This window comes from Dermacentor albipictus, chromosome 2 (genome assembly GCF_038994185.2).
Source record: "Dermacentor albipictus isolate Rhodes 1998 colony chromosome 2, USDA_Dalb.pri_finalv2, whole genome shotgun sequence".
Classification (NCBI taxonomy): domain Eukaryota; kingdom Metazoa; phylum Arthropoda; class Arachnida; order Ixodida; family Ixodidae; genus Dermacentor; species Dermacentor albipictus.
The window spans coordinates 206868093-206880541 of record NC_091822.1 but is presented as its reverse complement, the minus strand read 5'-3'; the positions used below and the strand labels follow the sequence as shown (position 1 = coordinate 206880541).

Below are 12449 nucleotides of genomic sequence, written 5' to 3'. Positions count from 1 at the left end.
TTACATTTATGTGAGCAGCTGGCATCGAAGGTAGGTCCGAGCTATACTGAACTAGAATCTATTCTATTGACGCGGGCGGCTCCGCACAGGCCACGAGATGACGCATGCAGGCCACGAGATGACGCAAGTTATCCTACTGCTATAGCGTGGTGGCCTACGCTTTCTGGGGCTTTCGCGCACGCAATTATTGCAGATTTCGTAATGATCGGTGCTGCTATCTAAACATACTGAACTTGCAGGGGCGATTACTCATGATCGGTGTTACGTTTCGCCTACGACGCGCGGTGTAGCCGGCGTGGATGCAACGGACGCCGGGGCTTCGTTCAAAGCGGCGGACATTTTGGCCCGTTCGGAGCGGCCGCGACGCATCCCCGCCGAGCGCGTCCCGGCATGTTCAGTGCCACGTGTCTTTGTGTGTGCGTGTGTGTGTGTGTGCCCACGCTTGTCAAAGCGCGGCAGCCGGGGAGAGGAGCTCCCCAAGTGTGAAGCGAGGAGGTGTGACCGGCGCCGGCCCGGCTGATGCGTCACTACACTCGTCTCTACATGTCTTTCAGCTCGTCCGTGCCTCGCTGTCACGTGGTGTCATCCCGTGACCTTCCTTCTTGCCCGCGACGCCAAGAGTATAAAAGCAGCTGCCCCCGGACGCCAAGAGAGAGGCTCCGATTTCTTCTGTTGAGTAACGTGCTCTCCCGTCTCTCCACTTCGGTCGACCTGACCGGCCGCTCTTTTGCGATGCTAGAATAAACAAGTTGTTCTGTTAGCAGTCGACTCATGCTTTGCCAGGACCTTCGGATGCTTCGAGTTGTGCCCCAGGCCGCCAGGCCAACGCTACCCTTGGGGCCTGCGACCCATTTGCAACAACTCGTGCCAGCGGTGCGACTGCAATAACGGGTGTCAGCACTGAGGTTCCAACATCGGGCAATGAATTACCGATTTTGCGAAACTTGCGCCTGCGCAGACCAATCCGTCCATGCCATAGTATGGATGGATGGATGTTATGAGCGTCCCCTTTGGAACGGGGCTGTGGGTTGCGCCACCAAGCTCTTGCTATTATACTGCCTAATGTCCTACCTAGGTTAAACAATAATAAAAAAAACACTATGAACTACGACACCCAAATTTTCTGATCCCATATTGCGAGCTATGCTTTTGTACGTCTCCGTCTTTTGTCGTTTCCCTACTTTTCTTGAAACAGAGCGGCAGCGCCTCTAGCGGCTTTCCAGAGCGTAACGGGACGCCGGAAAGGCGGGCGCGCCCTTCCGGTCGTGTCACTATAATATTGGGGGCGAGGAGTTACGGAGTCGCCATCTGTCGGAAGCGCCTCCCTTGCATAGTATGAGTAGGGTGGCTAGAATTCTAGCCACCCTAGTATGAGGGATCACGCGGCGCGCTCCTCCTGGGTTTCGCTTACGGCGCTCAATAATAACACCACGCGGCAGCCCTCCTGGAAATTTGTGTAGATACTGTTAGGAATGGCCTGCCAAGATGCCGCCATGCTAAGTTTTGCTAGCCAGGTGCGACAGCGGCGTCGACCTTACCTGGAAAGCCACCGTCATCCTCTAGCCAAAGGGCGCCGCTAAGTCTACTGTATGTGGAGGACAATACGCCGCGTCAGCGACTCTCTGTCGCTGGAAGGAAGGCCGAGATGAGTTCTACGAACCAGGCATGTTACCGAACCCGCCACCCCCGATCTGGTCTGCTGTGAGCAAGAGTTGCCGAGGGAATGTGCCTGGCGGCAACGTCGCACGCGCCTTTCAAGACGCAAGACAATGGAGAACCGAGGGCCACACGGCGGGGGTCAGCTCGGGGAATAAGACGCGCCTTTCAACACTCAAAATAATGGAGAACCAGCGGCGACGCTGCGAGGGTCAGTTTGGGGAATAAGAGGCGCCTTTGGTCAAGACGTAAGCCCCGAGTTCTGCGAAGCCCGTCTGGCCTCGGTGGGGGCAGTGAAAGCTGTGCGTACGCGTACGCGTGTGTGCGACAGGAAATGCTGATGTCGGCAATGCTATGAAATGATTTCCTGTCGGCAATGCTATTATGCTGATAACGCGCGTGCCGTTCGTTACTGGAAAGTGCCGGGCTCGCAGCGTTAAAGACAGGAAACGCATCAAGGCAGATGACGATTATCGTTTTTTGGCAGAAGGGGCACTCCAAAAGGTGTAAAATGTTCTTACAGTGTTCTGGCCACGCCTGATCACCGACTTTTCCCGTTACGTCAAGACATGCCGAGACTGTCAGCGACGCAAGACACCAACGAAAAGGCCAGCGGGATTAATAAAGCCGATCGAGCCTCCTAGCCGACCATTTCAGCAGATCGGCATGGATTTGTTGGGACCCTTTCCGACGTCAACAACCGGAAATAAGAGCATAGTTGTGGCGACGAACTACCTCACCCGCTTCGCTGAAACGAAAGCTCTGCCGAAAGGTAGCGCAGCCGAAGTGGCAAAATTCTTTGTCGAGGACATCCTGCTGCGACATGGCGCCCCAGAAGTCCTCATCACCGACAGAGGAAAGGCCTTTACAGCGGAGCTCACCCAAGCCACCCTGCAGTACAGTCAGACAAGGCACAGGAGGACACTGTGTTCTTTATACGCCACTACCAGTGACAATATGTAGAAACGCTCATATCTGCTACAAACAAATGGCCTATCATAAGAAGCGAACAAACACTGACACCAAGGACAACATATTGAAATTACTTGTGCTTAGTAAATGAAATATAGAAACGATAAATTAATGGAAATGAATGTGGATGAAAAACAACTTGCCGCAGGTGGGGAACGATCCCACAACCTTGTCACGGTGTCAGTGTTTGTTGGTTCCTTATGTTATGACTAATAAAAATCGTGCCCCTCTGTTAACCCGTTTTCTTCTCGTTTATTAAACAAATGACATGTATGTGAAGACTAGCAAGCCAATACAGCATATATCAAGAATATTTATTTCTGTACCAGATCTTGTTTACCTTGTAGTAGCAGCAAAAGTCCACACAATGACCTTGTTGTAGCAGGCAGCAGCTTCTCTTTAATGCGTGGAGTGTGTTGCATTATACTGGTGCCGTCCTCATTACTGCATGTCTGGAACAGAAATTTTGGCTGCATCACAAATTGAATAAGCACAATTTTGCAATATGAAATGCGAGGTGTGACTACAGAACACATGCAAACGTACACTGTTTGTTCTAGAGTGCTTAAGCAGCATGGTAAAGAAATATTGCTACTCTCCATAAAAATGATGCCTGCCTTACTACATTTCAAGCCAACAGCTCAAGTATTATTCTTTTATTATTATATGCATTCTTTTACTGCATGAACGTGATGAACCGCTTCACTACTACAATAATAAGTGTCCTCATGTAAACCAAACTGAACAGCAAGAACATTTCGAACCAACAGGTACGAAATATGGGTGAATTATCATGCGTGCAACTGTTCAATACTATAAATTCAGCACTTCAGCTTTAGTTTATCAAAGGGTTATTCGGTTCTGTGGCCGAAAGAACTTGCAGGCGGACTTGAAAAAAAAAAAAAAAAAACGTTCCTAAGGCTACTCAGTCCCCCATGGCTACGGCTACAACGAGATGAAAAATGTGACGTCGTTCCGATATCGCTTTCTCTTTCGTGAATGTGTGTTTATTGATGGCCTCGCAACTAAAAGTTTATTTCGGAAACAGCAACGTAGGGTCCTGACTGCCCATATGTAATGGAGCATCTAGTTCGTTAACTTGTCTCCACCTGTAAGTTAACGAGAGCAATATTACATAAGGATTCAGGCAGCGATATTAAACGACTCACCGGTACCGCTGTCCTCAGTCGCAGAATACGCTTCCCGTTTCGACGCAGACGCATGGCTCACGACCGAAACGTAGCTTTCGGGCTTACATGTCCGCTTGCAGACACGTCACTTCACCCCAAGTTATGTAACGCGAGACATGGAAGCGCAATAAACTAGTTTTAGCAACAAAGAAGCAACCGGTCTAAAGTGCGCGAACGAATGAATCCGTGCCGCCGTGCACTCGAAAATAACGGTAAAAATTTTAAATCCATGTCAGAGGTCACGTGGAAGATCAATGATGCTGAACGCTATTTGCGTTTATAATGACAAAACAATAAACTTACCAATGAAGAGTACAATAGCTAATTAGCAATGATAATTTTGTACTCTAGTTTATGTAATAAACATGCTTCGGTAATTGTATAAGAAAGCTTGTAAGAAAAAATTGCGCCTATTACGGCGCCTCTTACTTACCCGGGCATGCCTTAGTTGCTTCTACTATGCTTGTTTTATTAGCAGCGGCGGGTGGTCGATTTTTTCGCCCTCTGTGGCCGTTTCTTGAACTTGAGAGTGTGCGGGGCCATGTTTGCTGTTGCGAAATTACAATTCGTACATGGAATAACCTACCTGCCAATGTGGTTGAGTGTTCGACGGTGTCTTCTTTCTTGAGCGCATTCCGCAATAGCTAACGTTACTTCACATTGTCGTGGCATATTGTTTGTACTCCGCTTTGTATGGCTTATGTGGGTTCTTCTCATGCCGTACTTGCTCGACCAAATGTACATTGTATTCCTACATGCTGTATTGTTATGTACCTCACTCCTGCCTAAAGCCTGACATCCAGGCTGGCAGTATTAAATAAATAAATAAATAAATAAATAAATAAATAAATAAATAAATAAATAAATAAATGAACGTGCATTGAAATCTCCCGCAGCGACTTTCCGCAAGGGGCCGCTGGACGTCGACCAACGGCTGGGCGACGAGACCGCGGCGATGCGGCTATTTTACAGCTGCCACGACGTGCGCGGCCGGCAGCACGACGCACTGCAGCCTCTGACACGCGTCATGCGGGCCCTCTCTCTGAGCGAGTGGCCGTACGAGCTGGGCGAGCGGCTGCCACGTGCACGCTTCGTGCTGCAGCGGCTCAGCATCGACTACGCACTGCCCTTCTTCGTGTCGCTACGCGTCGAGCCGGACCCGAGGGACGCACGCGCCAACTTGCTCGCCGTGGACCTTGGCGAGCCGATGCTGCACTCGAACTTCGTGCGCGAGGCGACCGACGAGTACCGGGCACTGTTGCGAGCGCATGCCGCCTACATCCGGCGCACCATGGCAATCATGGGTGCACACGACATGGCTGCCGCTGTGGCAACCGATGTGCACGACTACGAGTTCGCTCTGGCCGAGGTATGCCAATCGTCATGCTTTCCTTCGTTGCGTGCCTGCCCATGTACAGGTCGGCCCACTGTTAGAGGGAACACGCGAGCGCGTGGCTAATGCTCCGCGCCGCTCCACATGCGTGACGCGTGACAAAATCACGTGACGCTCCCTCCTAGTTTTTTTTTTCCCTTCCTCTATGCTCCATAGTAAGTACAGCGGGGCGTGGTACTTGCGGAGGCGCCGTACGTTTGCGCGCATGCGCGAGTAAGAACGGGTGCGAGAGAGAAAATGTGGGGGCTTTTGCTCCTTGAATCTTACTGCAAAGAAACTTCTTCTACCGTAGTGCCTAGGCAGAGTCAGATATTCAAGAACGAAAGGCACCCAGATTTTCTAAAGATTTTCTCTCTCGCACCCGTTCTTACTCGCGCCTACGCAGAAACTTCGAGCCCCTCGAGAAACGCCACCCCGCGCTCCACCTATTAGCAATTGTAAACCTGCGTGCGGTAGGCGTCGAAAACCAAGCGCATGTGGGAAACGGCGTAGGTGCACGAGACGTTCATTTGAGGGACGGCCAGCCATTAGTGCGCAGGCGCGAGTAAGAACGGGCCCGAAAGAGACAATCTGGAGGTTTTTGCACCTTGAATTTATATGAGTCCACCTAGACACTACGGAGGAGGTTTCTTAGCGCATGTCGTAGACGTTTGCCCCAAGGCGTGCCGGCATTGCGCAGTGGGGTCGAGTTTGCTTGCCCTCGCACGCTGGCTGCCAGCGCGGTAAAATAGGTGAAGCAGCGGGCACTGATGCCCGAGTTTGCGACCGCTGTGTCGGACAGACGGTCTCCCTCCTGCGGCGCTCGTGCTAAGTCAGTCGAGGCGGATGATAGCTTTCTCGTGCCTTACGTGTTTTTACTAATTGTAACAACGTGCAATTATTTCACATTATTGGCGGCACCTCCAGGACACCAAAGCTGCAACGGGGACACCAAAGCTAGAACCCGGACTGGTCCATGGGTTGGAGCTTGCCGAGGCCCGCGCGTGCCAGGGTTGGATAAAATCGGCTGTCCGCTACCACGGACAGCCATGTTTTTATGCGAACACCCCCTGGTACGCTTCGGCCTCCGCGGCCCCATCCCATGGGCCGCCCTCCTTCCAGCTTTGATCCCCCCGCTACTCCTTGGGTGCCCTAGTGATCCTGCGCCGCCTGCTTTATTGCAACCTCAGGTGCTCTCCCGAGGCCTCCGTTTGCCGGTTACATGTGCCCTCATGGAGCAGTGCTTGTAAAGAATTCAATCTATCGCCGCGACGAAAAAAGCGACCCGCGACTTATGCAACACCAATCAGAACCTTGCCCCTTCAGACACAGCGATCACCAAATGGGGCGTCCGTGCCCACTGCCTTACCGCGCGGGCTGCCAGCGGCGGAGCGTAAACAAACTGGACTGCACTCCGCAATGCCGGCATGTTTAAGGGACAAACGGATACAACATGCGTTAAGAAACCTCATCCGAAGTGCTTAGGCAGAGTCATATATTCAAGGAGCAAATTGTAGTTTCGGCTGTCGGTCCTCTGTTGGTTCTCGATGCGTAGGTGGGCGAGCTGTCAGGCTTCTTCGGTGCGCAGGAGATACGCAGCGACATCGATGGTGACGTGCGGCAGCATGGCGTCAGGAGTCGTCGTCGGGTTCCTGCCGTAAACGTGCTTTAACGGCGTGATCTGCGTTGTTTCTTGCACCGCTGTTTTGTAAGCGAAGGTTACGTATGGCAGGGCGGCATCCCACGTCTTTTGTTCGACGTCGACGTACATTGCAAGCATGTCGGCAAGGGTCTTGTTCAGCCGTTTCGTAAGACCATTCGTATGTGGGTGGTAGGCAACTGTCCTCCTGTGGCTTGTCTGGCTGTATTGCAAAATTGTTTGGGAAAGCTCTGCAGTGAATGTCATTCCTAAGTCGGCGATGAGGACTTCTGACGCACCATGCCACAGCAGGATATTTTCGACAAAGAATTTAGCGCCTTTGGCCGCACTACCTTTAGGCAGAGCATTCGTTTCGGCGCAGCGGGTAATGTAGTCTGTAGCCACGACGATCCACTTTTCTCCACATGTTCCACAAGCTCTGCTGAAGCGGTCGGCAAAGGGGCTCCATCGGCTGTACTAATCGCGCCTGCCTTGTCGCTGCTGTCTTGAATCTCTGGCAGTCTCGATATGCCTTGGCGTAACGGGTGACGCCGGCGATCAGGCGCGGCCAATAGTACTTCTCTTGTATTCTCGTAAGCTTACGGGAAAACACCAGGTGCCCATCATGTAGGCGTGCAGGGTTTCTGACCGGAAACAATGAGAAGGTAATATGCGTGGGCTGGCGAAAAGTTCTGCACCAGGACGGTGTTCCGTAAGAAGAAAACGAAGACAATCCTCGCCCAAATACCTTCGGGACAAAGTTGGTCTTGCCTTGCAAATACTCAGCAAGGCTTGTAAGCTCCGGGTCCACTCGCTGCTGCTCTGTAAAGGGGCCTGCGCTTATTGCACTTAAAAAGGCGTGTTCGTCTTGGTCATCTTGGAGCAGCGGCTCCATGGGAGCGCGAGACAGACAGTTGGCATCAGAGTGTTTTCGTCCGGACTTGTAGATAGCATTCATGTCATATTCTTGCAGTCTGAGGCTCCACCGTGCCATCTGTCTTGAAGGGTGCTTTAAATTCGGCAGCCAACACAACGTATGATATTCGCTGATGGCTGCGAACGGCCTGCCATATAGGGAAGGGCGGAATTTTGCTGTAGCCCAAATGATGGCGAGGCATCCCTTTTCGGTCGTAGAATAATTGTCTTCCGCTTTTGACAGTGACCGACTAGTGTAAGCTTCGCCCGTTCACGTCCGTCTCTCCTGAGGACTAGGACGGCACCGAGGACCAGTCTACTGGCGTCAGTGTGTAGTATTTCTGTATCGGCGTCCTTGTCGAAGTACTCAAGTACTGGTGGGGACTGCGTGCATCGCCTGAGTTCTCGAAATAGGTCGGCCTGCGGCGTTTTCCACTTGAACTCGACATCACATTTACTTAGCTGTGTCAGCGATGCGTGAAAAATCCTTGACAAAGCACCTGTAGCAGGCACTCATGCCAAGGAATCTACGCACTGCGATGGCAGCTAGCGGGTCAGGGCAGACTCCAGATTTGCTGATGACGTGGCCCAGGAGCAGAAGCTCGTCCTGAGCAAAGCGGCACTTTTCCTGCTTCAGAGTGAGCCCTGATGACTACATGGGCTGTAGTAGTGTCGTAAGCCACCTAAGGCGATCGTCATCCAAGTAAACGAGACAAGTCTGCCACTTCGATCCTGCTAAAACTGTGTCCATCACACGATGGAACGTTGCAGGCGTTGAGGACAGTCCGAATGGCATGACCTTGAACTCGTAGAGGCCGTCTAGCGTGATGAAGGCGGTCCTTTTGCGATCTCTCTCATCGACTTCTATTTTCCAGCAGCCTGACTTGAGATACATTGAAGAGAAATATTTAGCGTTGCAGAGCCGATCCAATGCGTCATCTATTCGTGGGAGGGGGTATACGTCCTTCTTCATGATCTTGTTCAGTTGACGATAATCGACGCAGATACGTAGGCTTCCGTCCTTTTTCTTCAGGAAATGCCCACGGGCTTTTCGATGGTTGGATGAGGCCGTCGCGCAGTATTCCGTCGACTTGTTGCCTTATAGATTCATGTTCTCGCGTCGAAACTCGGTTGGGGCTCTGGCCGAGTGAACGAGCGCTCTCTTCGGTTATTATGCGATGCTTTGCAACTGGTGGTGCAACTCGATGACGTCGAAAAGCAGTCTTTGTATCGTCGCAGCAGACTTCTGAGCAGTTGCTGCTTAATCATGTGGAGACATGGATTTATGTCGAAGTCTGGTTCGGGAACTATGTTCGTCGGGGTAGATGCGGCAGAATCCGAGAGTACAAACGCATTGCTGGTTTCCAGAATTTCCTCGATGTATGCGATCGTGGTGCCCTTGCTGATATGCCTGAACTCCTGGCTGATGTTTGTCAGCAACACTTTCGTTTTTCCTACGTGCAGTAAAGCAGTGATTTGGGCTTGTTGGTAAGACATCATGAGGTTTATAGCGAGTGAAAAAAGACAGGGACGAAAGTGAGACGTGACACGCACAGGCGCTAACTTGCAACAATCTTTATTTCGAGCAAGGGACCCATACATATATACAACTTTTTCGCGTACATCATACATGCGCGGTTTGCAAAAAAACCCTTACACACGATTGCGCAGGTACGATCACTCTTTGCGGGAAAGGGCAATCTATGGTTTAGACACACAGTTATCCCCAAGCCTATCAATCATTTCCGCTTCTATAATTTCGCGAGTTATCTTACCTCGGGCTTTTCCCACAATGGAGCAGTCTCTATATGCTGGAGCATACGTCGAGTGGTCACCATCATCCACCCCGGCAACAGTGCACCTGCAATGCCTGCAGTGGGCGTCAAGGAACCCACCCCGCTTTTCTGCTACATTGTACCGGCGTTCCTTTAAACGCTCGTTGAGGCACTTTCCGCTTTGCCCCACGTAGTTCTTCCCACACTTTCGAGCGATCCCTCTTGAGACGCAAATTTCATGGTCGAGTAGCAGACATTGGTCACCCTCGATGACGCCTTATGTCAGCGGGTGTTTCGGTGCTGACGGGAATAATAATGCTGGAGCGACGCGGGACGCTGACTTGACTTGATCTTCGAGTATACTCAAGGCACGCTGTCTGGAAGGCCTCTCTGTCAGTATCGCTAAGTCTGTTGACAGCGTTATCGACTTAGCCCTCAGGACGATGATTGCGCCTTTTTGGTTCAGAAAGTCCATGCTGAGAATTACATCTCGTAAGCACTGTTGGAGGACAACGAATATGGCGGGATAGGTCCGGTCATTACCTATATTTCTTGCCGCGCAGATTCCCGTCGGTGTTATGAGGTTTCCTCCAGCTGTCCAAATTTGAGGGCCGTCCCATGGAGTCTTGATTTTATTCAAGCTTGCGGCGAATAATACACTGATGATGGACTATCAACTCCAGTGCCTACAAGCGGGGTGACTTCGTGGCCATCGAGAAACACGTCGAGGTCGGTGGTTCTTTGTGTGGCGTTGCAGTTAGGTGTTGGCGTCAGACCACGGCTGCGTCGCGTTGACCTTTGGCTGGTAGCTCGCGTAGTCAAGTCAACTTTCGTCGGTGTATTGTCTTCCACTCTTTGTCGGGATAGCTGCGTGTCGTTGCTACGTCGTCGAGATGGCACGACGCATCTTCGTCGTCGGCGGAGGATGTTTGGTATTTCAGCCTACAGCAACCGCATCTCCATCGGTTGCTGCTTTTATTTTTCCGGAAAATGGCCTGCGGACCAACCCCCGGCTTGGCAACTGTATGGTTGGCGCTGCTGTGACAGGTAGTGGGCTGGTGACGGCGAATAGGACGGTCGTCGAGAGCTCCGCTTAGTGGTGGCGAGATAGCCGGCGATGTCGCGAGGTTGCTCTACAAGCTGTGGACGCAGCGCGTTGACGGCGAAGGCTCGTAGGCCCATCTCGCGGTATTGTCTTCAGCGGTAGACGTGGCCCGCTTCTTCGCAGTTACAGCAGAGCGGACGGTGATCGGGGGTGCGCCAAACGTCAGTCTTCCTTTGAATGCTGCGCAGGGCAACAGGTTGGCGTGCTGGCGGCGGTGGACGACCGAACCGTGGGGTTACCGGGTCCTCGGGCGGGCGCAGAGGGGGAACGTGACAGCGGGATACGGCGGCGTACGCAATCGCTCCCGGCGGAAACTCTGGCCCGTGAGGGAGTCCGAGTGACTCTTGGATCTCCTCGCATACGACGTCGGTGATCGAAGGCGCTTGAGACAGTGAGGAAGGAAACAACTTCTAACGCTTCTCCTGAACGACCGCTCTGATAGTCTCGCGCAGGTTGTCGGTTCCCAATGATTGAAGTTCGGCGTAGTTTGCTGCGATAGGCAGGGGTTGAATTGCCGTTTCCACATTTTCAGAGTTTTTCGATGCTGGTAGCTTCGCGAAGAAACTCTTTGGCGTTATTCGGTGAGTTTCGTTTAAAATGTCTATATTGTTACGAAGAGTTGCGAAGAAATGGTTTTATTTACAGGACATGGACGATGATCATAGCGTGATCTCAGCGCAACCCGGCCTCCCAAACTCCTCGTTCTCTTTGTCTTCTCTTTATTTCTTTCTTGTCCGTGCCTTTCGTATCTGTTACAATATATTGAAGCAAGTTCTTGCTTCCCACCACGCATGAGTAGGTGAACTTTCTTCTACTCGGACATTTCCGGGTCGGGGTGGCGTAGTAGAAGGCTCATTTCTTCTGTAAACACGACAACGATCTCGTTTGGTAGCTGCATTGGGACATCCAATAGTGCTTCGGCCTTTTCTTTCTGGACAACGTTCGTGAAAGTCCTGAGCAAGTTACCGCGGAACGGGTCCCACGTTGTGAGGGTGGACTCCTGGTTTTCGAACCATGTCCTGGCGGCATCTTCCAAGAACTACACATGGCGCAGCTTATCCTCAGATGTACAGTTGTTGAAGGCTGAGATCCTTTCGAAAGCCTTGAGCCATGTTTCTGGATCGTCCGACGAAGCTTCACGGAAAGCATTTGGCTGCCTAGGTTGTTGAAGCACGATGGGGTATGCTGAAGTTGCCATTGTTGTTGATTTGGCGACAATATCCCTGGTCGCCTCAGGCAAAAGTGCGTGCTCCAGGGTAGTCCCCGCAGCCCGCGGCTTCTTCGCAGACCCTTGGCAATGTTAGTGTTGTGTTCCGAGTACGGGCTGAGATCACGGCTTTGCGGGGGTGTCCGGTACGTGAACGCAAAGCACCTTCACCAGATGTCACGTAGTAGAGAAGGTGAACACAGGAGCAATACTTTGAATGACGAAACGTGCGTTTTATTGGGCGAACATGTGCCCACAAAAACAGGCTACTCTCAAAGCACAACGATAGCGGCGAACAGAGTCGGTGATCGTCAAAATCTGATCAGTGGGTCAAGCGCGTCGACTTTTATACATGAGACATCGAAGGTTCCAGAGTAATCGCTGGTGCTCGCGTGTCTTACAGAAAGTACTACGCAATTCGCGTCGCGCAAACATGCAGACTGGACAAGGTTCGGCAACAACGGACAGCGGATAGAACCATCGATAACATTCGAGAAACTTCTGGTACGTGCAGGTGCGTGCTCCGTGAGCGATAACAATTGCTAGATGGTGAAACGCGGTGACCCGATAAAGAAAAAGAAGGATACGTGTCAATATCTTAAACAGCGTCATCAGCGG

The 12449-nt window shown here is 51.7% G+C and overlaps 1 protein-coding gene across 6 annotated transcripts in view; it reads left to right on the top strand.

The window, feature by feature from the left end:
• Window positions 1-12449, top strand: part of LOC135903402 (neprilysin-1-like) — a 553033-nt gene that overhangs the window by 103824 nt on the left and 436760 nt on the right. For all 6 annotated transcript variants that reach the window (XR_011512359.1, XR_011512358.1, XM_065433718.1 and 3 more), the window contains exon 7: window positions 4715-5187. Coding sequence is in view for 4 of the 6 variants with exons in the window: in XM_065433718.1 (XP_065289790.1) it covers window positions 4715-5187 (473 nt within the window). In the remaining 2 variants the exon portion in view is untranslated. The remainder of the gene's footprint in view (window positions 1-4714; window positions 5188-12449) is intronic.